Source organism: Pinus tabuliformis, chromosome 4_1 (genome assembly GCF_031772625.1).
Source record: "Pinus tabuliformis cultivar Carrire ecotype Pingquan chromosome 4_1, CPIR1, whole genome shotgun sequence".
Classification (NCBI taxonomy): Eukaryota; Viridiplantae; Streptophyta; class Pinopsida; order Pinales; family Pinaceae; genus Pinus; species Pinus tabuliformis.
Window position 1 is genome coordinate 57,166,139 of NC_142303.1, and position 26,519 is coordinate 57,192,657.

Sequence of the window (26,519 nt, forward strand, 5' to 3'; positions counted from 1 at the left end):
GGTGAGAAAATGGAATTTGTATGTTTTCCTAGGATGTCATATGTAAGGTTGTAGTGAATGGCAAGATGTCCTCTCCCTCTAGCCTCCAAAGGTAACCAAGTAAGGCTGACCTTTATTCCATTTTTTTGATGTACTGTAAACAAATTTATTGGATACCTGTTAGAAAAGGATAATGGGATTTTGCTACCAAATGCGTGGAGTCTTCAACTCCCATTTTGCGGAAAACTTTGCCACGCTGATCCATCAACAGGAAGAGGTGTACTGTTTATGGCCTTTGGATCAGTGATAGATGAACACATGAGTAGCTATATAATAATCAAATAGAGATCCCCCCTACATCCATTAATAAAAAATAGAAAATAATCAATGTAGGGAACATAACTAGGCACCTAAGGATTCCCTTTCATCGAACTGCATTCCTTAAGATGATCTGCTAATGGTTGCTTGTTAGATTACCATAATCTTTGAGAACACACTACCACATGAGATTCAAAGGAACAAATTTTAAAATATCTCAGGGACCATTTGCAATTAAGCAAGACTTTCTAGTTGTCTACTTGTAGTAGAAAGACTCGGGATCACCCTGTTGTTTATCAGGGTATGCCCCAACCCACTTTATGTACTCCTGATTCATTCTCTCTCTCTCTTCGGTTGTTAAATTCTTTGTCCAGTCAGGTTGGAATTCTGGAATCATGGTTTGATAGGCTGCATACTCTTGCATCTTCCTCATCCGAGGAATTCTCAACTCTTCAAACCTGGAAATTTACAAAGCAAGTATATGAGATTCATAATCCATTCATCAGCATGTTTGGTGAGAAGACAAGCAACAAATGTAGATAGCAATTTATTTTCGTTTTTGTAGTAAATATTATATCTAGCCCATGGCATCAGATGGACAGCAACATTGTTAAAACCTTCCAACAGCTTCTTCAATGCTCTCTGTGGATAAATATGATGCATTTGCAACCTCAAGGAGAAGAGAAAGCTGATGAGCATCCTCAAATGCAGTTCTTGCTCCTTGCCCTGGTCCAGTATACTGAGCATGTGCAGCTATATGACAATCAAAGCTCAATGTTAATTTGTTAAATGTTGTGAACTAAATATATGCAACTCAATCCAAGTGTGTACATGAGTGTGGTGGCAATTGGGTGGTTCGATTTGGTACTTAAAACATGGAAAGAGTAATGATGATGTGGGGTATGTAGTGAATCATTTGGAAAACTTGCTTTGTGAACATAGGAGTATTCATCATGATTTTAGAGGAAAAAAAGGCTCTGCCTCACAAAAGTGAAATGAATGTGTAATGGATTACCATCACCAATCAATAGAACATGACCGTCTGCATCACTCCACTTATTGATGGGCAACCTATCCATCATTCTTCGTTCTATTATGATCTCTTCATTAGTGGCCTCTATAGCCACTCGTAGGTCATCCCATCCAACAACTTCATCTAGTTGCTTCAAAACACGACTTTTACAACCAGGGGCACCACGCCTTGCTTTTCCCTCTACAAGTAAGTTTGCCAGATCCCCTGTTTCATCTCTTTTACGGAGTAACCACATGGTATAATCTCCTGCAGCAAGCGTTGAAAAATGTAGTTTAGATAGTTATTCTATTTAATTGAAACTTGAAGGCATTTTGAAGCACACAGATCTTTTGGGTAAGAACTGCCATCAGCCAGACCAGAGAAAATTTGCAGGGGTGAAATTTGTAGTTAGAATATAATTTACGTAGTTGATCACAAATGATGTGTAACTCCATTACAGACAAATTGCAACATGGTATCACAAACCCTAAGAAAACCAAAAGCTATTGTCTCAGCCATACACTTGCAATAGCGTTCTAAATAAATTTAGACTATAAGAAATCATATCTCACCGTGTTACTTGTACAGGCAGTCGGGCGGAGACGTTGAACGTCAAAACTCAAAAGCCCTTAGGATCTAGTAGGATCATTGCAATAAATACTCATAATGATTAAAGACGTCTCACCCATAGAACAGTGATAACATGTGGATATTGTAACCAATGTCATGGAAAAAGGTCAGCAACATTATACTTGAATCTCAAGTGCTAGCTCTGATAAGACGGAAATTTAAATGTACGAATTTATTTTTACCGGTAAAATGGCTTAGCCAGTTAATGTAACATGATGTAACATGCATAACGGTATTCAAATATTTTTGTTATAAGTCTGCAATCATAATCTCTTTGTTCTATAAGTGCTCTGTAGTATTCATGCTGGGAATCCATATTTTTGAGGTTTGTAATGGAAAATAGCAACCCAGAGAAAGTTTAAGCCAAATCTTGTGATGGATTTGTAACAAATTTCAGAATTTAAGAGTTGCTGTTCACAAGGTTAGGAAGAATAAACATCTTCTGAGATTGAAACATACACTGGATTAGATATCAAACTGCATCAGTACTTTATAAAATAGATAATTTTATTTTGTTCAACAAATGACTACAAAAGTAGGTAAATGGGACTACTAGGTATGTTTTTCTAACCACAAGATACAATAGTATAAGTGCAGTGATGAAATAAAAAAGCCAAAGACTATAGATCCTAATGTCGAGTGCAGGAGACAGAGAGAGGATGTCAAGGCCCTTTGAAACTTGATGATCGAGGGTGAGGGGAGGGATTGAGATACCGGCTCATTGTTGAAGTGATCGGTCATTGTGAAAGGGCTGCAATGGTGGATGAGGTTCTTAGAGGAGTGACCACAGCTGAGGAAATTTGACTGTACGATTCTGGGAGGAGTATGGGAATGAGGAAGCCCTACTCTCCTACCATCCAAGGTTGGAGGAAAGAAACTTTAGATAGAACACTAGCTGTAGCCTGTTTGGCTAAATTTGTGGGGTAATCCAATGAATGAGAACACTCTACTCTGGATCTGTCTGGAGAAGGTTTTTTGTCCATTTGTTGGTGTATCATCTATGGCTTGGAAAGACACCTGCACATAGGTCTCAAATATGTCAGCATGCCACCCACCAATGAGGTCGAGAAGAGGCTTGAGGCCTCATTGATATATGGTCTGAAGTATCCTGGTGCTCTGTTGGTCACTCATCATTCCAATTGCAGAAGGAAACCTAGAATTATGAGGTGGGTTCCTATTGATTTTGGATAGAGACTGACCACCATATCTCATGCCCAAATAAGACTTGCAAATGTGCCACTTATAGGAGACTGAGACAGAGATGCATCTCATTTTTTAGTACCCCTTTTACAATGTGATCAGAGGTTCTTACTACTGCCTCTATCAGGATTTGAGGGGCTTCCTCTCTACTTTATTCCAATATGATGGCTAGAGATGCCTAGCTCTCTTCATGAGAAAACTACCCCACATATCTCAATTTATGCTTACCCCACATATGTAATAGACCCAATTCCCTAGGCATCATTAAGGAGATGGGGTCTAGAAATGTCTTCATTTTAAACATACTTTGAATTCTAATTCTGAGTTCGCCATCTATTCTGCTCATCAAGAGCTTTGTAATAACTGTAAATTCGCTAAATTTTGAGTTTGAGGCACAAAGTTATGACCCTCTGAAGATTTACTTACCTCTTCCCATGCCACATCAGCATCTGTACTCTGGACATGTCAGAATGGACTACATGGCATCCATAACCTGCCATTTCATCCTTGGTACAATTATCTCTTGGTCTCCACACAAATCAAGGTAGAACTACTATGTTTTTCCCCCAAGCTCCGATCAACTGAGTAATGTTTTAGGAATCGTTGACACCAAAAGGCACCCATTCGAAAATCACCAACGAGTGTTGGAGTTCTACCAGAAAGTGTAATAGGGTGAGTTTTTCCCAGATTGTCGATAGCTCTCAGAGGTCCGTCTAAAAGTGCATGACATCACATTTTCTCCCAAATGTGGATAACTTTGGGAGACCACGGGAGCTCTATTTTCTGAGATTTTAGGGTTTCGATCTAATCGCGAGTTCGTATTGCAATTTCCAGAATCCATAGATGGAGAAAATGAAGGCGTCATCTGTCTGGGCTACCAATTCCTCTCACATATTTGTAGATGCCTCAAAAGATTTTGGACCTGCACTTTCGATGTCTAGGAGTGGAAACGTCGGTGTGGTGGCTTTGTTGGAATGTGCCGACAACGATTCAAAGAAATTTTTGTCATATGTTATGAAAGTTATCCTGGTCCAGATGCTCCAAGGCAATGTGATTGTCGACGTGAATAATCCTAGGTAGGCCTGAATCGCAAACCAGGTCGGAGCTGTAGCAGTGATGGCAAAGAAGTTACTAGAGGACGTCGTGAACAAAATGATTGATCCGGGTCTAGTTCGACAGATCAAGAAATCCATCAGTATTTATGTTATCTCCCATGCCTGAATCAGACAAAACGACGCATGTCTACTGGAAAAAACCCCCTGTCCTAACCGATCTGGTTTGAAGAGTTAACACAAGGGGAGGATTATCAGCTCTTTATTAAGACCCTTAATGGGAAGTCCTCCCGTTTTTGGGTCTCAGGCTTGGATTATATGGCGAATCAGAATCGGTTGGGATATCCCACAGATATACAATGTCTCCTTCAACAAGGGAAGTAGCTACAGGATCATTTTCAACTGCAGGATTACAACATCTTAAGAAATTCTACCATTGGCTCGAATCTAAGGTTGTGAGGGGGTGCTTCGGGAGCTAGGAACCCAGGAGACTCTGCTTCCTACAAGGATGAGGTGCGGGGCACAAGCTCTAATCCATTGGATTTTCCACAGTAGAATCCTGGACCTTACTAGTTGAACAACAACACCAAGTGCCTACCATGGAGGTAAACATTAGGTAAATCAACATTTTTTTGTTCTTCAATCCAGGGCAGTGATTTGCAGATTCAATGGTTTTTGGCTCAGATTTGATGCTTTACATCAATGGGTTTTTACAACTTGGACCAGAAACTATGACATATACCTTTGCTCAAAGGTTTCTAATTGTTCAATTCGATACCGAGGAAGATGTGGAGAAAGCATTAAAAGAAGGAACCTGGTTTTGGTGAAATGTAGGGCACTTCATTACCCCTTGGTTCCCAGATTTTGATGCCACCACAATGGTGGTCTCAACAATGCCAATACGGGTGAGGCTACCAAATCTTCCCCTTCCTTTTTGGCATCACAAGGTTCTTGAGGAAATTGGGAACACCTTGGGGCCATTCAAAAATATGGACCTCGAGAGAGCAAAGAAAGGATTGTTTACCTTTGCCAGAATATGTTTATAAATAGACCTAAGCAAAGGTCTACATGACCACATCCAGCTGAAACATAAAAATTTTCAGTGGGCCCAACTTCTGGACTATCAAAATACGACATTCAAATGTCAATCATGTTACCAAATAGGACACTTACAGAACACATCCCCTCATGCAAAAAATTAACCCAAAAAACAAAAAGGGCCAGGCCCGCAAAATAAAAGGATGGCAGACTTTTGATCCCTACCTCATGAAGCTAGAAGAAGGAATCACAAAGAACACTCCAAACCAAGAAGAAGGTGATGCTCAGGTCCAGAATGGCAACGCAACCCACAAGCAGAATGGTACAGAATTAGAAGCAATCCATGAACTAGAATAGCAGAGAAAAGTGACACAGAGGATGGGACAATGGGCACAAAGAGAGTCCATGTTTCAGAAAGTTCAAATTCAAACAAAGAACTCCCACAGAAGATAATCAGAGTGATTTGGCAATGGTTCCAGTTGACCCCAACTCAAGGGAATGGTAGAAGGTTTAGAAAAAGAAAGGCAAGAAAGAGAACTTAAGTGATTACTATCACACTTAACTCCGCAGGTTTCTATTATTTATTCAATTTTTCACATAAGCCGAGAGGTTTCTTTTGCTAAATGCGATTAGCATCTACAAAAAGTAATTTTGTTCCTTTTTTCAAAAGTTGAATAACTTTACGGGCTTTTTTCCTTTGGAAAAACAAACTTTGGGAGACCCACCAAAAAATATCAATTGTCACATTTTCTCCCAAACATCAATAGCATTTGAAAGGTCCAATGTGAGACATTTTTTGAGAAGCATTGATGGAACTAATTTTCCAAAGTGCCAGTGAAGTCTAGTTGTCCATCTCATGATCAAGATTGAATTTGAGTCATGATCCTTTGTGGATTTCAACATGTAGACCCTATCCACATCATCCTCCATATATTCCAATTCATTGGCCGTAGCCCCTATGAACCCTGTCGACATCATCATTTATATAGTCAAATCACTACGATCTAGGTTGTTTTGCCATGCACCGAAATGTTTTTCATTCCATTGCTAATAAGAAATACACATTCTCCCTTTGGATAAGATCATCCTTCTATCTCATCAAACCATCTTCCTTTATCATCGAGAATGATTTTCTTTATTTCCAATGAACATTATGTTTCCCATTGGCATTTTGTCTCCCCTTGCTTTCTTCTCAACAACATTTTGCTCCACCTTCTTTTATTTTGGGCAACGCACTGGTGTGATTTTCTTTTTTTTCACTAATAGACTTCTCCTTATTTCCGATACATAGTATCTCTTTCATCAAGATCTATTTTTTTGTTGCCAGTGTATCACTAGCAATTATCTTCCCTTTTTAGTGAAACAAAAGAACTTTCTTAGTTTCCTAAAGCTTCAAACTTAGTCAATTTGATCCCAAAATTTTCCTAAGTTATGCCAAGGGATAACCAACGCCTAATAACCTATTATAGGCCTTCATTGACTTACCTAAAGTATCAAAAAATGAATGCACGGAGTTTTGAAGACTCTAGTTGTTTAAGAATATGATAAGGGGGGCAAACTCCTTCCCTTAGGGTTTCAAATGGTATGCATCCAAGACTCGGGGTTTCAACCACTTAGAAATGTCCTTCCTATAGTTGACTATGAAAACTAGGGACTCCATGATCCCAAGAAGGCTTACTTTCAATAAAGCCAAAAACTTTACTTAATATAAATCTAAAGACTAGACCAAAACACAATCTCAAGTATCGTTCACTCTACATGTTTACACCTTCAACTTAATGCCAAAGCATACACAAAATTACAACTGTCTCCAGACTGGACCTTGTAGTCCACCATTCCCATAACATAGAAAACTTTCTTGCAAGGCATTATATTAAACAATGAATTCATATTTCCTTCATGTATAAACCAAGCAAAAGAAAAATAAAACTACAATAGTGCATTCCTTAGAACACTATGTAACTGTCATCATGCTCAATAATCCTGCCCATTTTAAGAGCCATCAACTCAACATGCCCACTCACACAAATGAAATCATTTTATTTCTACAAGATAACTCAACATGCATATGCATTCAATTGTGTTTAGAAATTAATGATTCATGTGATTTATCACAACATAGACATTCTACAATTTAACCAGAGGAACAATAAAAACCAATTGCCTATAAGTATATAGACATGATGCCATGAAACAAAGGATATTCTTATTTGAGACAAACATTGACAATTGATTGGGGATGAGCACTTTTCCACCCAACCATAAGCTCATCTACACATCAATCTCTCTACAAATGGCCACCCCATAGCTAGGCTATGATATCACAAGGGGAACTTCTTCAAACACTTAGGATATTGGTTAAGTGAAAGCCACTCTTCCTCATAGGAAAAGATAAATAAGTAACTCCTCCTTCCTAGTGAGCTGATCTCCAAATGCCTCTCAGCTGGATCACATAGCATATAAGAAATCCTTTCATTGCTACACAATTCCTTAGTGACTTCCTCACCACATGCTTCTCATGCTCACCCAACAAGTAACAAATCATGAACCTCTCAGTACATTAGTGGACTTAGAGGTTCCCTACTTGGATTGAAGGAAAATAATTAAGTACAACAAACTCAAATTACTAAAGCAAGCATTCTACATGTATGTGGGTGTCTCTACATGCAAGATCACCTCTCTATGTTGCACTCGTGTGCCTCTACTCCAAACTAACTCTCTTTGAATTGCACATACAAACACATATGCCTACTCATGCAACTCTTTGCTCATTGTTGCTCAAAACTTCACAATTTTCCATCTTTGCCAAGGTAGTCTTTGGTCATCCATGAATTCCAATGTTGAGTACTCTCCCCCATGCCATGCGATTGATGTTGAGAGACTTCTCAACCACCATCCCATTCTTCCGTAAATATGGAAGGTATCTTGCTCAACTAACAGGCTTCTCTCAATCAATGAGCTTTGAGCAAGAGAGAAGAACAAGGGAATTATTTAAAATTTCACGACATGGCTTTGGAAATGTTTTTGGTAGCTATAGGCAAGATATTCCCACAACCACTTCAATAGTTCCCACTCACAGTATCATAGTTTGTATCAATGCTTGTATTCATAGTCATTTGTGTCAACATTTTCCAAAATAAGAAAATAAAGTACATACATAGCGTTTTTGTTGGAAAATGTAAAATAGCAGTTATTATATCTTATTTTCCTTAACCATGATAGTGCCTGTGAATTTTAGTTATCTTCTTTAGTTAGATCTTTCATCAAACAATATCAAAAACAAAAATAGTAACAAACGAGGACACAGATATAGGCTCTTAGCCAAGGCAAAGCCCCTCCAAGTGAAAAACCCAGAAACTCTTTTTTTCTTAGAATCTGTTTCAGATGAGATACAAAGACTCAATCCCTAGACCAAGTCCTTCTCCTAGTACCAAGTCGGCCCTTACTCAAGTCCTTCCTTTATTCTGCACCAAACTGCTACACCTTGCAACTTCGACCTGCCAACTACATCATTGCTACTCCTCCTACAACTTTGACCCGACAACTTCATCCTTGCAGCTTCTTGGAAACCCTAATATAGCCTCCTCCTATGACTTACTTAGAGCAAGACAACTCTCCCAAGGTCAACGAGGTCAAGATAAGTGTTTTCCCTCTTCCAGTTGCCAAATTCTGCACTTTGTCCTACTGCAACTTTGGCCTATTTTTGCAATCCAAAAACCCTAGAATTTTGAATGTGTGTGAGTGATTGAGCCCAAAAACAAGAAATTTCATCCTCCCAACTTGTTCTAGACCTTCGCTCTTCTTTTTCTGCCCTTCCAACTACATATCGAACTCTTTCTTGTATATCGAACTTGTGAGTGAGCGTGTCCCAAATAAAGTCTAATTGCTCCTTTATATAGCCTTCTCAAGGGGTCGAATTCCCTCCTTTAGGCCAACTTGATGATCCTAGGGCCAACTTGTACTCTTGGAGATTCCAGGACTTTCTGTTGATTTTTGGTAGCATTGGATGTGCTCTAGCCATGAAAATTGGTGGAGAGGCTAAGGCACATGAGATCTCCATGACCCAAAAATTGTTTGGAGAAACTCCACCCAGATGAGGAGATATTAAAATAATTAATATTTTTAATCAGAAAGTCTAAACTTAGGAAAATTAAAATATTAATGTGTATTAATATAATATGGGTGAGAAAGTTCTAAATAACGAGGATCAAGCCAGATCTAATCTTAGCCGTTGATTAGGGACTTAATCTCGGCTATTGAATTGTCAACAGGAAAAGTATAAGAGGAGGCTTGAGGGTCAGTTGGAGACACACCAAGACACCAACAGAGATCAGTCAGTTCGATTTTCTGGGGCGAGGTTTGTTGAGGAAATTGAGCAAGTGATCAGTTGCAGTGAGGGGTAGTTCGGCAGGAGGTCGAAGAATACATATCAGAGAGGCAGCAGAGTGCTGGAAGAGGCAGCGCAGAGCCTAGGAGGGCTAACGTAGAGGCAGCAAGGGTTGACACAGAGGCTAAGGAGGCCAGCACAAAGGACGCAGAGGGTCAAAGAAGCTGACACAGAGGCCGTAGAGGTTGACGCAGTTGACGCAAAGAGCTTCAGAGGCTGCGCTGAGGTGATTTTGTGGGACAGACTGAGAGCTGATTGGCTGACACAGAGCCAGAGAGGGTGGCGCAGTTTCGAAGAGGGTGATGTAGTTCTAGAGGAGTGCGTGGAGCAGCTTTCATTGTTCAACACAAGGAACAGCCGCAGTCACTGTGGGATTGTTCATTTGGTTGCTAATCAGCCAGAATATCTGTCTATGGATAAAGGTATTGTTGCCAAGGATATTCTCTAAAGGGTGAGCCATTTCTAGCACCCTAGTTGTATTCAGAATCTTCTTAATAATAAAACCCTCTATATGTTGCACCCGTTTTCCCGCATTGGGTTTTTTCGGGGATGATTGTCCAAAAATAACGGTGTCCCTTGTGTTGTCTCAATTTATTTCAGTTGTTGATCCATATATTTGTGAAGGCTACATTTGTGTTTACTTCAATATTTATGCATTTAAATAACTTGTTAATGCAAAGAAAAAGTAGGAGATACTAAACCAGAAAATGTAGTAGGGGTTTCTGATGTGTTAGATTCAGAAATTTTCACACTTTCTAGACTCAAAAATAATTACTTTTACAATTACAAATTGTCTGGAAGGGTCTTATAAGCATGATTTTGACTCCATTGACTCATGACAATAAATCCTAAGACCTAACAAACCCTAGAAGCACGAAGAACATGCTAGAAGAACATCAATAATGAGCATGGAACCCATGCTTTAATAATAATAACTTTCCTTCTACTTTTCTTGTTTGTTACATAGGATACTTATTGAAATGAGTACAATAATTATGAAGATTGAAACTAGTTACATTTTTCAACAATTTCTAAGCTATTTGGTTCAACTAATAACACCAATGACATATAAATGTTGATGCAAACAATGTCAACATAATTAATGACAATAATCCTAAAAATAAAAATGGGGATGTTTCAACACGACCTATAACATAGTGTCACACTGAGGATCGTGTGAAAAGCTCCAATGCATTATTCATTAAAGAATGTCATGTATTTATGACATGGAAAAATTTGGTGAACTACATGTGTGTTAGTTTTTGGTTATGGTACTAGCATCGGATAGGTGTTCTAGTCTCAGATGGTGCTAAGAGGCTGAGCAACACAGGATCTCCAATACCCATAAATGGTTTCACAAGATATGGCTTCAAAACACCTTAATTAGATTAATTAGCCAATAATTAAATTATTTCCTAAGTTTAACTTAGGAAGGTTGGTTAATTAAAATTAATTAATTAAGGATGTTTGATATTGCTATAGACTTCTATTGATGAAGTCTAATTGTTATTAGTCGTTGATGGAGATTTAATCTTGGTCGTTTAAGTCTCAACAAGAGATTATAAGAGCAGATCGAAGGCATGGAGAGAGGCACAGTGGTGAGAGCACTAGTTATCTTTGCAAATCGAGCTACCCAGTTCACAGCTTCAGTGAGGGCATAGTTCGAGCAAGAGGGAGAGCATCGAAGAGAGAGAGCAACAGAAAATTAGAGAGCGAGATGTTAAAAATTGTAGCTGGGTTCGGTCTTCATTATGATGTAATTGTAATAATGACATTGTATATTATTTATTGTTAAACACACACATGGCAGCAAGAGAATCTGAAGGATAAAACATGAGAGTAATTTTTATTAACAAGAGATATACATTTATAGTACATGTTTTGACCGTTGGGTTTCACATCCCAAGGTCTCTTGGACTTCTTTTTGTCTATTCAGCTTCCACACTAACCCATTGAGGATTAGGTGTCCAACATTCCCCCCTTAATCCGAAGGGTTATGTATGAGTCCAAGAAGAGAGTTGTAATACAAAATGTGCAAACATGCATGGCAGCACTAGGCTGAATGTGCTCTCTGAAATGTTGGTATAAAGGGTGGTGGTTTAAGGATGACCACCAACACTGGAACGCTTAGTGCAGTTCCCGGAACTCTTCCAAAACTGGCAAGAAGCTAGAGTCTTTTGCTAGAGGAAGTGCTCCTATTGTTTTGAAGAGGGAAACCTTCAACCATGAAAGGGAGGTCTCACCCCACATAAAAGGGAGAACTTCAACCTGAAAAGGGAAGTCTTAACCTGTGATGGTTTAAGGATGACCAACAACTCTGGAATGCTTAATGCAATTCCTAGAACTCTTCCAAAACTAGCAAGAAGATGAAGTCTTCTGCTAGAGGAAGTGTCCTCAATTTCGTTCCTGGAATTCTTCCGAAACTGGCAAGAAGTTGAAGTCTTCTGCTAGAGGAAGTGTCCCAAATTACCAACTGAAGGCATGTTCAGGGGCATCTTTGTCTCTGGCTACAACTCGGAAACTGGTGTGGCAGGTTGTGGCTCATGCTCGCTTGATGTGACTTTGAAGCTTGTAGATGACCATCATTTCCCCCCTGTCAGATACAAGGTGAGATGATGGAGAAAACTCAACTACAAGACTGTTCAATACTCTGGAACAAGTTCTAACATGTGATTGGAATATCTTCTTGGTTGTTGATGCCCATTGCCAAGAAGCAATCCATCCAAGATGAATCTTTGTTCTTGCAGGACATTTGTTTCTGAAGCATCTGTGTGAAGAATGGGTGGTTTTATGACAGTGCTTACATGGATGAAGATCAAAACAGTGATCTTTTAAATGCCCAACTCGGTCACAGTGTTGGCATTTCACAATCTGTTGTTGTTGCTGTGGAAGAGGGGCAGAATCTGGAACAGCTGGATGTGAATTGTCATGAAGAACAGGTGAAGATGAATCATCCTCAAGAAATCCAGCAGTTTGAAATTGAATTGGCTTTGAGTAGTCTGGAATATGAAAGGACAAATCCTTGTCATATCCAAGACCAGTTCTGTGCTTGTTGTGGACAAGTTGTTCCCAAGGTCTGATGATGGGCTTGGGAAGTGTAGACTGAGTTTCTGCATCTGCATGTACAACTGCTGCTTTATTGGGTACTAAATCTAAACCAACTGTAACATTATTGACTTGCTTCTGATGGGTTGCAGTCTCAATGTTCTGAACAGAAACATGTTTAGAATGATTCCTCTGTTTTAGTTCTTCTTGCTGTAGCTGAGATTCGAGCTGCAAAAAATCAATTTTCTCTTGTGCATTTTGTAGACAGACTTGAATGTCTGTGAGAGAAACTTTGCTGATTTTTAATGTATCATGAGTAGTAGACAATATCAGAGTTTTGAGGAACTCTAATACTTCATTGATTTTGGCCATTTTTTTTCTTCAATGTCAGAATTACACCTTAAAAACTTATCACAACTACTACTCAATGCAGAAAAGTAATACCCACTAGCAATATCCTTTATAAATGTGCAACAAATGATCAGTGTGCAACCAGCAAGCACCAATTACAATCCATATAAAAATAAGATGATGAAGCTATGTTACTGTTGAAGACCTTAAATTTGATGCTATGATGATATCACTGAAATTGTGTATTTGATAATGATCAATACAATATATGAGTATTTGATATCGCTGCACTTGAATGCTAAAACACTGTATTAAACGTGAAGTGATTGTTCCAACTACAAAGTTATAACTGTGAAACCTTGCTTATTGTACCAATACAACCTGATTATTCCTTAATTACTGTAACTAGACATCATCAATATATATGTGGCATCTTTGTTCTTGAGAAACCCTTGCCTTTTCATGGCATCAATACACAAAACCTTCACCAATCTGTCCTCAATCCTCTTGTCTTATTGAAGGAGAAGGGAATTAAATCTTCGAAAACAAAAACTACTACAAAACATACCTTGTTAGTTTTAAGAGCATTTGATTTGACCAACTTCCATACAATATTCTTCTCTATATTGTCACTGTAATGAATCAATTTTTGACTGCTGCTTAAATGATAGTAAAGTTGGCCTCAATTTTATTTTTTTTAAGAAGCAACCCTTCTGTCATACTTTATATTAGAAAACCCAACATTCAACAAGCACACTGAAACAGTCTACCGTTGGATGAAAAAGTGGGAAAAAGCTACCTATGTTGACGATAGGAGATTTGGACCAAGCTCTCCAATCAAATGTATAAACAACAGATTATATTGCAGAAAGAGTAAACAATACCGAATGATTCTTGGATTGTTTTTTCTCGATCTTAAACAGATACGACTGCACGTTGTCTCGCACGGAGGGTTCTTTGGGTACGAAAAATTACTCCAACTTCATCGAATAAATCTCAGGCGCTCTTCAATGATAGTTGTAGCCAGGTTGGATCTTTGTCATTTTAGATTACATTCCTTCAAACAGGCTAGTGCGCAGACCCAACATTCAACAAGCACACTGAAACAGTCGACTGTTGGATGAAAAAGTGGGAAAAAGCTACCTATGTTGACGATAGGAGATTTGGACCAAGCTCTCCAATCAAATGTATAAACAACAGATTATATTGCAGAAAGAGTAAACAATACCGAATGATTCTTGGATTGTTTTTTCTCGATCTTAAACAGATACGACTGCACGTTGTCTCGCACGGAGAGTTCTTTGGGTACGAAAAATTGCTCCAACTTCATCGAATAAATCTCAAGCGCTCTTCAATGATAGTTGTAGCCAGGTTGGATCTTTGTCGTTTCAGATTACATTCCTTCAAACAGGCTGGTGCGCAGACAGGATAGACGAAGGGGCATTGGAACTTTTGGATGGCCTTCCATTGAAATATGACCAACACGTTACTCAGAGAAAGAGATGTATGCATTAGCAAAAGTCTTCAGCTCTCACGCAGTCTATGATGACTCCGGCATGCACCCAAAAGTAATTAATTTGATACATACACACATGTAGTGTCTCTGGCCTTCCAACAGAGATATATCTGTCCCTTTAATGTAGAGATTCGACCCAGGAAATTGGTAGCACGTTCAACGACAAATTTCTTCTAAAAAGCCTTGGTCACGGAGGGTATCGGCTCACAAGAGATTACGCTCTCTGAAATCAATCCCATCTTTTGTGTGTTATTACGATGAAGAGGCAGTAGATGAACGCTTGGAACATGATAACGATAGTGGCAGGTGGAATCTCAATTACAGGAGTTTAGTTTTGAAAATGAAGCCATGGGGGAATAGTGAAGGATATTTACACACAGGAAAGAGTAGAGGAGAAGATATCCACGACACCATTGTTTATGGCTCAGGGACTTGGCCTCAATGTCATAGATCCTCAAACCGATATGGGAGGTAGTGGCGGAAACTCTTTCAAATCAGAATAATGCTTTGTTTGGTAAAATCATTTTTCTTTACTGCTTGTCATTTTTAAAACATTATTACTTTGACACCGTCCTTCCATGGTGTCTGCAAAGTCGTCTGTCTTAACTGTCCTTTTTTTGTGCTTCTGTCAATGAAGAGCGTGGCGGTGCAAATTGTCACAAGAAATCACTCTGTTTTTCTTTCTAGATTTCTAGTCTCCAACTCATTCTTGTATGTCGATTTCCGGTTCCTTTTGTCCCTTTTCTATAGAAAGATCCCACCTGGAATCTGCCTCCGTTGGTCCTGCAAGATAAGAACCCACTATGTCACAGAGCCGTTCAAATTATACAAATGAAGCCTGACAACAACGCGTTATTTAAGGAATCTTAGACAAGCTTGGCAGGGAATGACAACATGTCAGAGAATCTGGCATTATCTCAAGTCGCAGAAGGTCACATAATGGTAGATGTGAGACATGCCAAAGAGTTGAGTAATTTTTCAGCTTTTTTTAAGGAAAACACTAGGCCAACAGAAGATTGAAAGACTGACACTGAAGAAAGAGCGTTTATTGGACGCTGGACAGAACATTAACCACAACGCCTTAGTCGCTGCCCAAATGCAGAAAGCAACGCAGATTCTACAACATTACAATTAAAAATACCCTTCCAAACTGTCCATCTCAAAATCAGAAAACAGGTATCCACCGTCCAATCCTAAGTCGAATGAATACAAATAGCTTGAGACACAGGGATGCGCATTTTTCATGGAATTCACAATGCATTTACGGCTTTCAAAATAATTCAACACACCATACCAAACCTTACATATTTAAACAGTTCAAACTCACCATACAAAGTCTTCAACGCAACACTAACAAAGCATAGTTTACGGTCTTTAAAACACATTCAACACAAAAATGCATACAAAATGGAACTCGTCGCAGAGGATCAGTGCACATGTTGTCACTGCACCATAGGTTATCAGTCCAATGCACATATACACCAGCATATAACCGATCTTCAAAATATATGTGCCATCACCATCTCACATATACAACTAGCATATAATCGATGCGTAGGTTTACACAGGCCACACAAAAACAGGTGGCTCACAAAAGATTGAGCAGATTATGAACGTACTTGCTCCGATACCATGTTAAACACACACATGGCAGCAAGAGAATCTGAAGGATAAAACATGAGTACATTTTTATTAACAAGAGATATACATTTATAGTACATGTTTTGACCGTTGGGTTTCACATCCCAAGGTCTCTTGGACTTCCTTTTGTCTATTCGGCTTCCACACTAACCCATTGAGGATTAGGTGTCCAACATTTATAAAGAAAGAAAGAAAAAAATTGTATTTTATTTTTCGAGTATGGGTTTCATACTCAAGTTTGAGTCAAAAGCATGTTCTTCATGCTTTTAGGTCTTCTAGGTCTTTCTAGGGTAAAAAATAATATTAGTCATATGTCATAGTCCCATTTGGACTCATTGTAATGAAGAAAAATAATTATTTTGACAAGAAAAAGCCATGGATAAGCCCAAGACGAAATCGGCCCAAGGAGTAGATCAAGTCAGCCTAAAAGGAAGGAATTCGACCCCCAAGAAAGGCTATATAAAGGAAAGCAATTCGACTCATTTGGCACACTCACTCAAGCAAGTTCGATCTGCAATAGCGAAGAAGAAAGAGTAGTTGGAGGGACAAAGAAGAAGGATAGAAGTTGAAATTTGTCTAAGGATCATCTTCTTTTGTTTCACTCTAGGATTTGTAAAGCTGCTAGTTGTAGGGGGCCGAAGTTCTGTTGCAAGGGGCTGAAATTTTGTGAAGCAGTTGCAAGGGGTCGAAGTTGCAGCATCAAAGAAGTAGTATCAAAGTTCTGGAAGTTGTCTTAAGGAAGATCTTGCTGGGGGTTGACTTGGGGCTTGGAGGGTTTGTTGGCTTTGGTCTTTGGGTCTTGGAAGTCTCTTTTGTAAGTGGATTCTAAATAATAAGAGAAGCATTTTTATGGGTTTTCCCCTAGGAGGGGTTTTGCCCTTGCTCGGAGCCTATATCTTGTGTACTTTGTCTTATTGTGATCTTCACTGTTTTGGAAATTGCTTGATGAACAAAGATCTAATAAAGCAATAAAAGGCCAACACATATCACAAGTAATTATCAAAACTAAGGAAAATCATCTAAATACATAGGTCTCCTGATTTTCCAACACATGACTCTAGAGAGTTTTCTAGTGTTTCTCCAATGTCAGATTGGCAGGAGACAGGAGGCTGAATTATCTGTAGAAAGGGCCTCAGAAGCTAGTGCGAATTGCCAAAAACCCCAGCGCGAGTTACCGGAAGAGCCAAAGACCAGCAGCTAAAGGCCAAATCTATTTTTGGGAGGAGCTGCGAATGGTTTCCAATGACGGAGGGAGGTAGGACAGCTCACTTGGATCCAATTTGCAGGGATTGCGAATTTCCCAGGGCCAGCAGTGCGAATTACGGGTTTTAGTGTGAGTAGCCAATGTGGGGCTCGAGTAGGAAAAGGAAGGTCGATTTGTTTAATAGAGGAGATCTGGGATCTCCAAATTATTTTGGCTAGATATTTACCGGAGGATTGCCAATTGGGCATCTAGATTATTGTACTCTCAAATTTGCTACATAAAAATAAAATAAACCCTCATCTGCTACACCAGTTTTCCCTTCAGGGTTGTTTTGGGGATTTTCAGTCCAAAATAATCGTGTCAATTTTTATGTGTGTGCATCTATTTCTCAGTTCTTGATTTTACTTCCGCAACATATTTTTATTGTGAATAATTGCAATGTGAATTATTCGTTATTTGTTGTAAAACAGATAAATTGTTAATCAGTAAGAAGAATAAAATCCAGTTGCTACAATATAAGCACAATTCACAGTGTGGGTTGTCAGTTGGTCCAACCAACTATCTGTTATATTATACTTAACTCCGCACCTAATTCCATAATCCCGAAGGATTAAGGTTTCTAACATTCACCCTTTAATCTAAAGCGGTGCTTGAGAGCCCAAACATCATTCTGAACTTCTCAAATTTTTTTCTTCCAAGTGTTTTGGTGAAGATGTCTTTAATTTGTTCAGTCGTGGAACAATGTCTTAGATGAATAGTTTTGGCCTCTGCATGGTATCAAATCAAATGATACTTCGTGTTGATGTGCTTGGTTCAATCATGAAATCTAGGGTTATTGGCCAACTTGATTGCACAAGTATTCTCAACAAGTAGAGGAATTGAATTCACTTGTTTCTCTTGCAAATCTTCAAGTATCTTCCCGAGCCACACAATTTCCTTTGTCGCTTCTGCGGCTGCCACATCTTTTGCCTCTGTTGTTGAATCTATCGGAACTTACTGTTTACATGACCTTCAAGAGACAGTTGTTGATCCTAGACTCATGCGATATCCTGAAGTTGATGCTCCATTTTCCTTGGCCCCTTCAAAGTCTAAATCAGAATGTGCAATAAGATTGAAATATGAAATCATCCACCTTGGTATACTTAAGTCCATAATCTTGAGTTCCCTCTAAGTATCTCAAAACTCTTTTTACAGCAAACCAATGTCCCTCACATGGTTTTTGCATAAATCTGGACAGGATGCTTACAACATATCAAATATTTGGTTTGGCTATGGTGAGGTAGATGAGACTTCCTACAAGTTGTTTTTACTTTGTTGCATCCTCAAATTCATTCCCTTCTTTCAATGTCAGCTTCAAGTTTTGTTCCAATGGAGTGGAGAGAGGGTTGCATTCTGCCATGAAAAATCTATTTAGTAGTCCTCCAGTGTACTTCTTTTGGAAAATGAATATGTATTTTGGATTTTGATTGACTTCAATTCCCAAGTAATAATGAAGATGTCCCAAATCTATCATTTCAAAACCTTTCTTCAAATCTTTCTTCACGGATGCAATATAAGTTTCATTGTTTCCTGTTATTAACAAATCATCTACATACACTACAAGATACACAATTGTTTTGCCAACCTTTTTGACAAACAAAGTTGCATCATCAAGATTGTAATGTTTGAAATTTAGCTTCAGAAGATGCTCGGTTAGCTTTTCATACCATGCTTGTGGTGCCTGTTTTAGACCATAAAATGATTTGATGAGTTTGCATACATTTTGTTCTTTTCCCTTCACAAAAAAACCTTCAGGCTGAGACATAAAAACATTTTCTTTCAAATCCCCATTCAAGAAAGTTGTCTTCACGTCCATCTGATGGATTTTCCATCCTTTTTGTGCTGCAAAAGAGAATATGGTCCGGATGGTCACCCATTTTGCTGTGGGAGCGATGGTTTCCTCATAGTCAACACCCTCTGTTTGTGCAAATCCTTTTTCCACGAGCCTTGCTTTGTGTTTGTCAAGTGATTCGTCTACTTTATGCTTGTTTCTAAAGTCCCTGTTATGAAACCAGCTCAAGAAAAGATAGAAAAGAAAGATCAACGCCTTAGAATTCAGCCTCTTCGAGGGGGCAACCTCCTTTACATTACATAAATGAACAATTCTTGGATGATACAAATGACAAAACCTCCTTTCTATATATAGGAGTCTAAGGAGTCACAATATAATCCAGCCGACCTAACAATAATAATATAAAGCCACAAAAATAATAATAGAGGGATTCTATGGGGCACAGAAATAACAATATGTGGGTAATAGGGGCACAACAATATAAATAAGGGGTATAACTACAATAGTAATGGGGTAATCACTAGTATTATAGGGACCCAACATGCCCCTCTCCTTCAAAAAAGTGTTGTCCTCAACGCTTGAGCAGTTCTGGATACTTCTGCATAAAATTCTCATCCTCCCATGTGGAATCTTCAGCGGATAAGTTCTTCCACTTGATAAGATACTCTGAAATTGATCGATTTCGTAGCTGTCGAGTTCTTGTTTCTGTGACTGCTTCCGGTTCCAATATAATTTTTCCTTCCTCGTCAAGTTCTGGCAATATTGTTTGAACTGGGAGCTTGTCGCCTATAACCTTCTTTAAACATGAAACATGGAAAACTGGGTGCAATCGAGAAGCTGCAGGAAGCTCCAATTTGTATGCCATAGTACCAATCTTTTCCAACACCTTGTACGGACCATAATACTTTGGTGATAATTTATTATCCTTCTTAGCTTGCTTTAGGGACATTTGCTTATATGGTTGTAGCCGTAGGAATACCCAATCACCTACATCAAAACTTCTTTCACTGCGATGTTGATCTGCCTGTTGTTTCATTCTATTTTGTGCCAACACGAGGTTATCCTTTAAGAGTTGGAGGACTTGTTGTTGATGTTCGATGTGATGTTCCACTGCTTGAACCTTAGAATTTTCTCTTAAATATGATGTGATTGATGGTGGTTGGTACCCATAAAGTGCCATAAATGGGGTCATTTTTGTTGCTGTATGGAAGGAAGTGTTATACCACCATTCAGCCAGAGGCAACCATTTGACCCATTGTGTCTGTTTATCAGATACAAAGCAACGAAGATATCCTTCCAAACATTTGTTTACTATCTCAGTTTGCCCATCAGATTGAGGATGATAAGATGAGCTATGAGCTAACTGAGTACCAAGACAAGAAAATAATTCTGTCCAAAAATTTCCAGTGAAAATGGGATCTCTGTCACTTACAATAATCTTTGGGTTTCCATGTAGCTTTTGAACTGTTTCCATAAATGCAGTAGAAACTGTACTGGCTTTAAATGGATGTGATAATGCACAAAAGTGTGCATACTTGGTAAGTCTGTCAACTACCACCATGATGACACTCTTTCCCTCAGACTTGGGTAAACCTGTGATAAAATCCATTGAAACCTCCTCCCAACGTTGGCTTGGAATGGATAAAGGTTGTAATAGACCCGGTGTCTTAATTGTTTCAACTTTATTTTGTTGGCAAACCAAACATTCCGCCACAAACTTTTGAATATCTGATTTAAGGCCATCCCAAAAAAATTCCTTCTTAACCCTGTGGTAAGTTTTTAAAAATCCTGAGTGCCCTCCTAAGGGAGAAGTGTGCAATTCCATAAGAATCTTTTGTTTTAGCTGGGAATTCTTACAGAGGTATAAGCGATCTTTGTACCATAACGAATCATTTTTCCAGCTAAATGTATCAGAAGTACTGGAATCTTGTTGTAGCTTTCGAATAAGTGCCCACACTTCTTCGTCATTCTTCCATTCCTCCTTTGCTTCGTTTATCCAATCTGGTTGGATAATAGAAATGGCACACAACAATGCTTCCACATCCTCATCCTTTCTTGAGAGTGCATCTGCCACCACATTTTGCTTCCCTTTTTTGTAGATGATTTCAAAGTCATAACCCAACATCTTTGTGACCCACTTTTGTTGCTCTTCAGAGGATAATCTTTGTTCTAAAAAGTATTTAAGGCTATCATGATCCGTTTTTACCTTGAAGTGTCTTCCCATTAGGTAGGGTCGCCATTTCTTAAGTGCATGGAGTATTGCCAACATTTCCTTCTCATAAATAGCTTTGCTTAAAAACTTTCCCTTGATTGGACGACTTTCAAAAGCAATGGGTCTTTCATCTTGCATTAGAACAGCACCAATTCCATTTCCTGAAGCATCACATTCCACAATAAAGGTTTTTGTGAAGTCTGGTGTAGCTAAGACCGGTGCTTGGCACATTGCCTCTTTAAGATGTTTAAAGGCCTTTGTTGCTTCCGGAGTCCATGAAAATGAATCTTTCTTCAATAATGTTGTTAGAGGTGCTGCTATTCTCCCATAATTCTTAACAAACTTGCGATAATACCCTGTCAACCCAAGAAATCCTCGCAGATGCTTTATGGATGTGGGGATTTTCCATTCCTTAATGGCTTTAATTTTGCTAGGGTCTACCTTAACTCCTTCATGAGATACAATATGACCCAAATATTCCACCTCCTGGACTCCAAAGAAACATTTGGATCTTTTTGCATATAATTGTTTCTCCTCCAATAGTTGTAGCACCTTGTCAACATGTTCAACATGATCCTTCCAAGACTTGCTGTAGATTAGTATATCATCAAAAAATACTAACACAAATTTTCTAAGGAATGGTTTGAAAATTGAATTCATCAAACCTTGAAATGTTGAAGGTGCATTGGTAAGGCCAAAAGGCATGACCAAAAATTCATAATGACCCTCATGAGTTCTAAATGCCGTTTTCGGAATGTCTTCAATCTTCATTCTGATTTGATGATATCCCGAACGAAGATCCAACTTGGTGAAGTAAATTGATCCATGCAATTCATCCAGTAATTCATCAATGACAGGAATGGGGAACTTATCTTTAATAGTGAGCTTGTTGAGCTCCCTATAATCTGGACACATGCGCCATGATCCATCCTTCTTGTGCACCAATACTACTGGAGCTGAGAAAGAACTTTGACTCGGTTGAATTATACCAGCCTCTAGCATTTCTGCAACCATACGTTCAATTTCACTTTTTTGGACATATGGATATCTGTACGGCCTGATGTTTGGAGGAACACTTCCTGGAATCAGATGAATAGCATGATCATGATCACGCATAGGTGGGAGACCTTTGGGAGTCTCAAATACCTTGGAATGATTGTCCAGGACTTTTTGGAGATCTGGAGAAATAGATGATTCCAATGTGGAAACATCTAGCGAACATAATTGTGCAATTACACCTCTTTGCTCCTTTTTTAGAAGCTTTGTCATGCCATTAGAGCTGATTATCTTTCCTGGTTTCCCTGCAATACCCCTTAATTCAACTTCCTTTCCTTCCACAGAAAATTTCATGAAAAGTTCTTGAAAATTAAAAGCTATTGTACCCAAGGATTGTAGCCATTGGACTCCTAGTACAACATCAGCACCTCCCATTGGAATGGAAAGCATTGGGCTAGTCAATACATATTCTCCCATGGATAGCTTGATATTATGGCACTTTCCAGAACAATTTATTGTTCCTCCATTTGCAATCATCACTTGACACTCTGGTGCTGGATATAGGAAGCAATTCAATTCTTTTGCTACCCTACAATGAATAAAATTGTGGGTGCTTCCTGAATCAATCAACACTATTACCTTTTTCTTCTTGATTTGTCCTTCTATCTTGATGGTTTGAGGAGTGGTAATTCCCGCCAATGCATTACAAGATATGGTCGGATTTATTTGTTCTTCATCTAGGCTTTGTTCCTGGAATATATCCTCTTCTTTTGACCTTTCTTGCTCCTTTTCTTCTTCCTCTTCACAATCTATGTAGAATAATTTCTTCTCAGCACACTTATGACCTTTTGTGTATTTGCTATCACAATTGTAACAAAGCCCTTTTGCTCTTTTTTCTTCCAATTGTTGTGGTGTCAACCTTGTAGGTTGTGGAAGACTATGGGCAACAACACTTCCGTCTTTATAGTTGTGAATGGTATGCTTCCTAGTTGCCATAATTTTGCTTTCCATTTTTCTTGCTAACCTGAATGCCTTCTCTAATGAATCAGGTTCCCAAAGGCGCACATCATGTTGGATATTATCCTTTAAAGACCCTATGAACACATCAATCCTATGCTCCTCTGGAATATCTTTTACCCTTATGTTCAATTTTTGGAACTCCTCAATGTGCTCCATTATTGAACCCTTTTGTTTGAGACTTATCAATTGGCTAAAAAAAGTGTTGCTTTTTGTATCCTCATAATGTGCTATCAATTCTTCCGTAAAAATTGCCCAAGTGATAAATTGTTTACGAGAACAAAGCCATTGATACCATACAAACTGATTTGGTTCCAAATATAAAGTTGCCATACGTACCTTTTGTGTGTTTTGCACATTATTGAGATCGAAGAATTGCTCCATCTGTAATATCCATGTGGCGGGATCCTTGCCATCAAACTTCCTCATATCGATTTTTGGAACATGGTGAGTCTTCGATCCAACATTAGAGTCTATGGAATCATGATTAACATTTCTTTTGTTCTCATCATGAGTTTCCTTTAGTACTCTTTCACCCTTAGTGACCATTTCTTGTAGCAACTTATCCATCTTATCATCCATGCCATCAATTTTAGCGTCCATGCCATTCACCTTAGCTTCCATGCCATCCATCTTAGCTTCTACACCTTTCTTTAAACCGTCCATCTTAGCTTCTACATCTTTCCTTAAACCATCCATTTTAGATTCTGTTGCTTTTTGTGCAAGTGACACTTGTTGCACTTGTTCTTGTAATTTTGATATATCATGTAGCATTTCTTCTTCTTCTTCATGAGTCATGCTAGAGCTTTCAGGTTCCTTACTAGGTGTTTGCATTTTCTTTCCTCGGGGCATCAGTTACCGATAATAATTCTCTAATATGCCCTTTGAATTCCTTCAAAATAAATTTTCAAACCAAGCTTAAGCAAAAATTAAAGAAAATCTACACACCTTTTTTCACTTTGTAGAGCTCGATATTGCCTCTGATGTATCTCTGTACTTTCTGATTATCTAGTTCTGAATTTGTGACCTGTAGTAGCCCTCTGTGTCCTCTTTCCAATGCCACAAGTCTGACCCAAATTGGATTCTCCAAGGAAGAGTTATGCGAAATCTTCCACAGTGACTTGATTATAGACTAGTTCAGTAGAGCGAACTTGTACGACGTGCCGCGTGTCACTGTTTCAACCTTTGACTCTGAAAAATATATAAAAGAAAACTACAGTCCGTCCTCTTTCTGTAACTTCTTACGAAATTTCAATCCGATGCTCAGAAAGAAAGTTATGACGATTTTCCCCAGGTCACCTGTTTTGAGTGTAATTCAGGAGTCTGCAAAAAGACCAACTTCCTCAGATCATATCTCCGAAAATATCGCGCGAAAAACTCTGAAATTCGGACCCAAGGTTCAGCGCGATTTCTTCTCAAATGGGTTTTTTTTGCGACTTCTGAAACGTCACAGAAAAAAAGTTATAGCGAAAATGCCACTATGACCTGTTTGGAGCAGCGAAACCCTAGAATCCAAAGCTCTGATACCAAATGTTATGAAACCAGCTCAAGAAAAGATAGAAAAGAAAGATCAACGCCTTAGAATTCAGCCTCTTCGAGGGGGCAACCTCCTTTACATTACATAAATGAACAATTCTTGGATGATACAAATGACAAAACCTCCTTTCTATATATAGGAGTCTAAGGAGTCACAATATAATCCAGCCGACCTAACAATAATAATATAAAGCCACAAAAATAATAATAGAGGGATTCTATGGGGCACAGAAATAACAATATGTGGGTAATAGGGGCACAACAATATAAATAAGGGGTATAACTACAATAGTAATGGGGTAATCACTAGTATTATAGGGACCCAACAGTCCCACTTGCATCCAATTGGTTCAGTTCCTTATGTAGGGTCCACCAACTTCCAAGTCCCATTTTTTATGAGTGCATCATATTCCTTCTGCATGGCTTTTTTCCATTCATCATGAGAAGTAGCTTCTTCGAAGTAAGTAGGTTCAAAGTCAACAGACAAATTCAGTTCACAATTATACAAAGTATTTATGTCATCTATATCACCTGAATTTGCACCTCCATTGTCATCTCTTGTAGAACTCTTGGTCCCAATCTTTCCAATCTCATCAGGATGGACACTTTCAAGTGTCTTGATCAACCACTTTGGTTGTTTTGGAGGACTAGATGGCTCCTCTGAGGGTGTAGCATCATCAATGTTCAACTTCTCAATTTTGCTTATAACATCATCCAAATTTGATGAGGTTTCTGGAACTTCTTCATGAGGAGGAGTTGGTTTTGGTTCTGCAGAGGGAGATTCCAAAGATTGACCCAGAATTGGGTTCCCCCCTTCAATATTTGGAATCTCATTGTCAAATTCATGATAATTCATTGGAGAAATCCTTTCTAGATGATCAAGTTGTCTTTCAACAGAGTCATGACTTTTGGTTGACTCAAGGAATATGACATATTTAGAAAGTATGAATTTCTTATTTGCCTCATTGTAGAGATAATAGGCCTTTGTGGTATCCAAGACCCAAAGAAAATACATTTACAACTCCTTGCATCAAGTTTCTTTCTCTGTTGTTTTGGAATCAAGGCATAGCAGGTGGAACCAAAAACCCTGAGATGCTTGATGGAGGGGGTGTGGCCATACCACATTTCATAAGGAGTCTTGTTTTGAATAGCATGTGATGGAAATCTATTCTTTACATAGATTGCACACAAAACAACTTCAACCCAAAACATCAGTTTTACATTCTTAAAGAACATCATGGAACATACCATATTCAACAATGTTCTATTCATCCTCTCAACTACACCATTTTGTTGAGGATTGTATGGAACTGTTGTTTGATGTTGGATCCCATGTTGTCGAAGATAGGATTCAAAATCATTACTAGTATACTCTTTGCCATTATTAATATGAAGGACACCAATCTTAGTTTGTGCTTCATTTTCAATCCATACATGAAAGTTTTTAAATGCTTCAAATGCTTTAGACTTGTCTTTTAACAAAGATACCCAACACATTTTGGTGTAGTCATCAATAAATGTCATGATATATTTATTGTCATTTGCAGAAGGTAC

At 38.6% G+C, this 26,519-nt stretch overlaps 1 protein-coding gene across 3 annotated transcripts in view; it reads right to left on the bottom strand.

Moving 5' to 3' along the window:
• Nucleotides 1-286: 286 nt before the first annotated feature.
• Nucleotides 287-26,519, bottom strand: part of LOC149174147 (uncharacterized) — a 151,197-nt gene continuing 124,964 nt past the window's right edge. Inside the window, exons 4-6 of one of the 3 annotated variants that reach the window (XM_089419189.1) lie at nt 1,313-1,576; nt 915-1,050; nt 287-755 (exon numbers count right to left, since the gene is read on the bottom strand). In XM_089419189.1, coding sequence (XP_089275315.1) covers nt 554-755; nt 915-1,050; nt 1,313-1,576 — 602 coding nt within the window. In that variant the 3' untranslated portion in view covers nt 287-553. Of the gene's footprint in view, nt 756-903; nt 1,051-1,312; nt 1,577-26,519 lie in introns of all 3 variants that reach the window. The other 2 variants (XM_089419191.1, XM_089419190.1) reach the window with 2 other exon arrangements.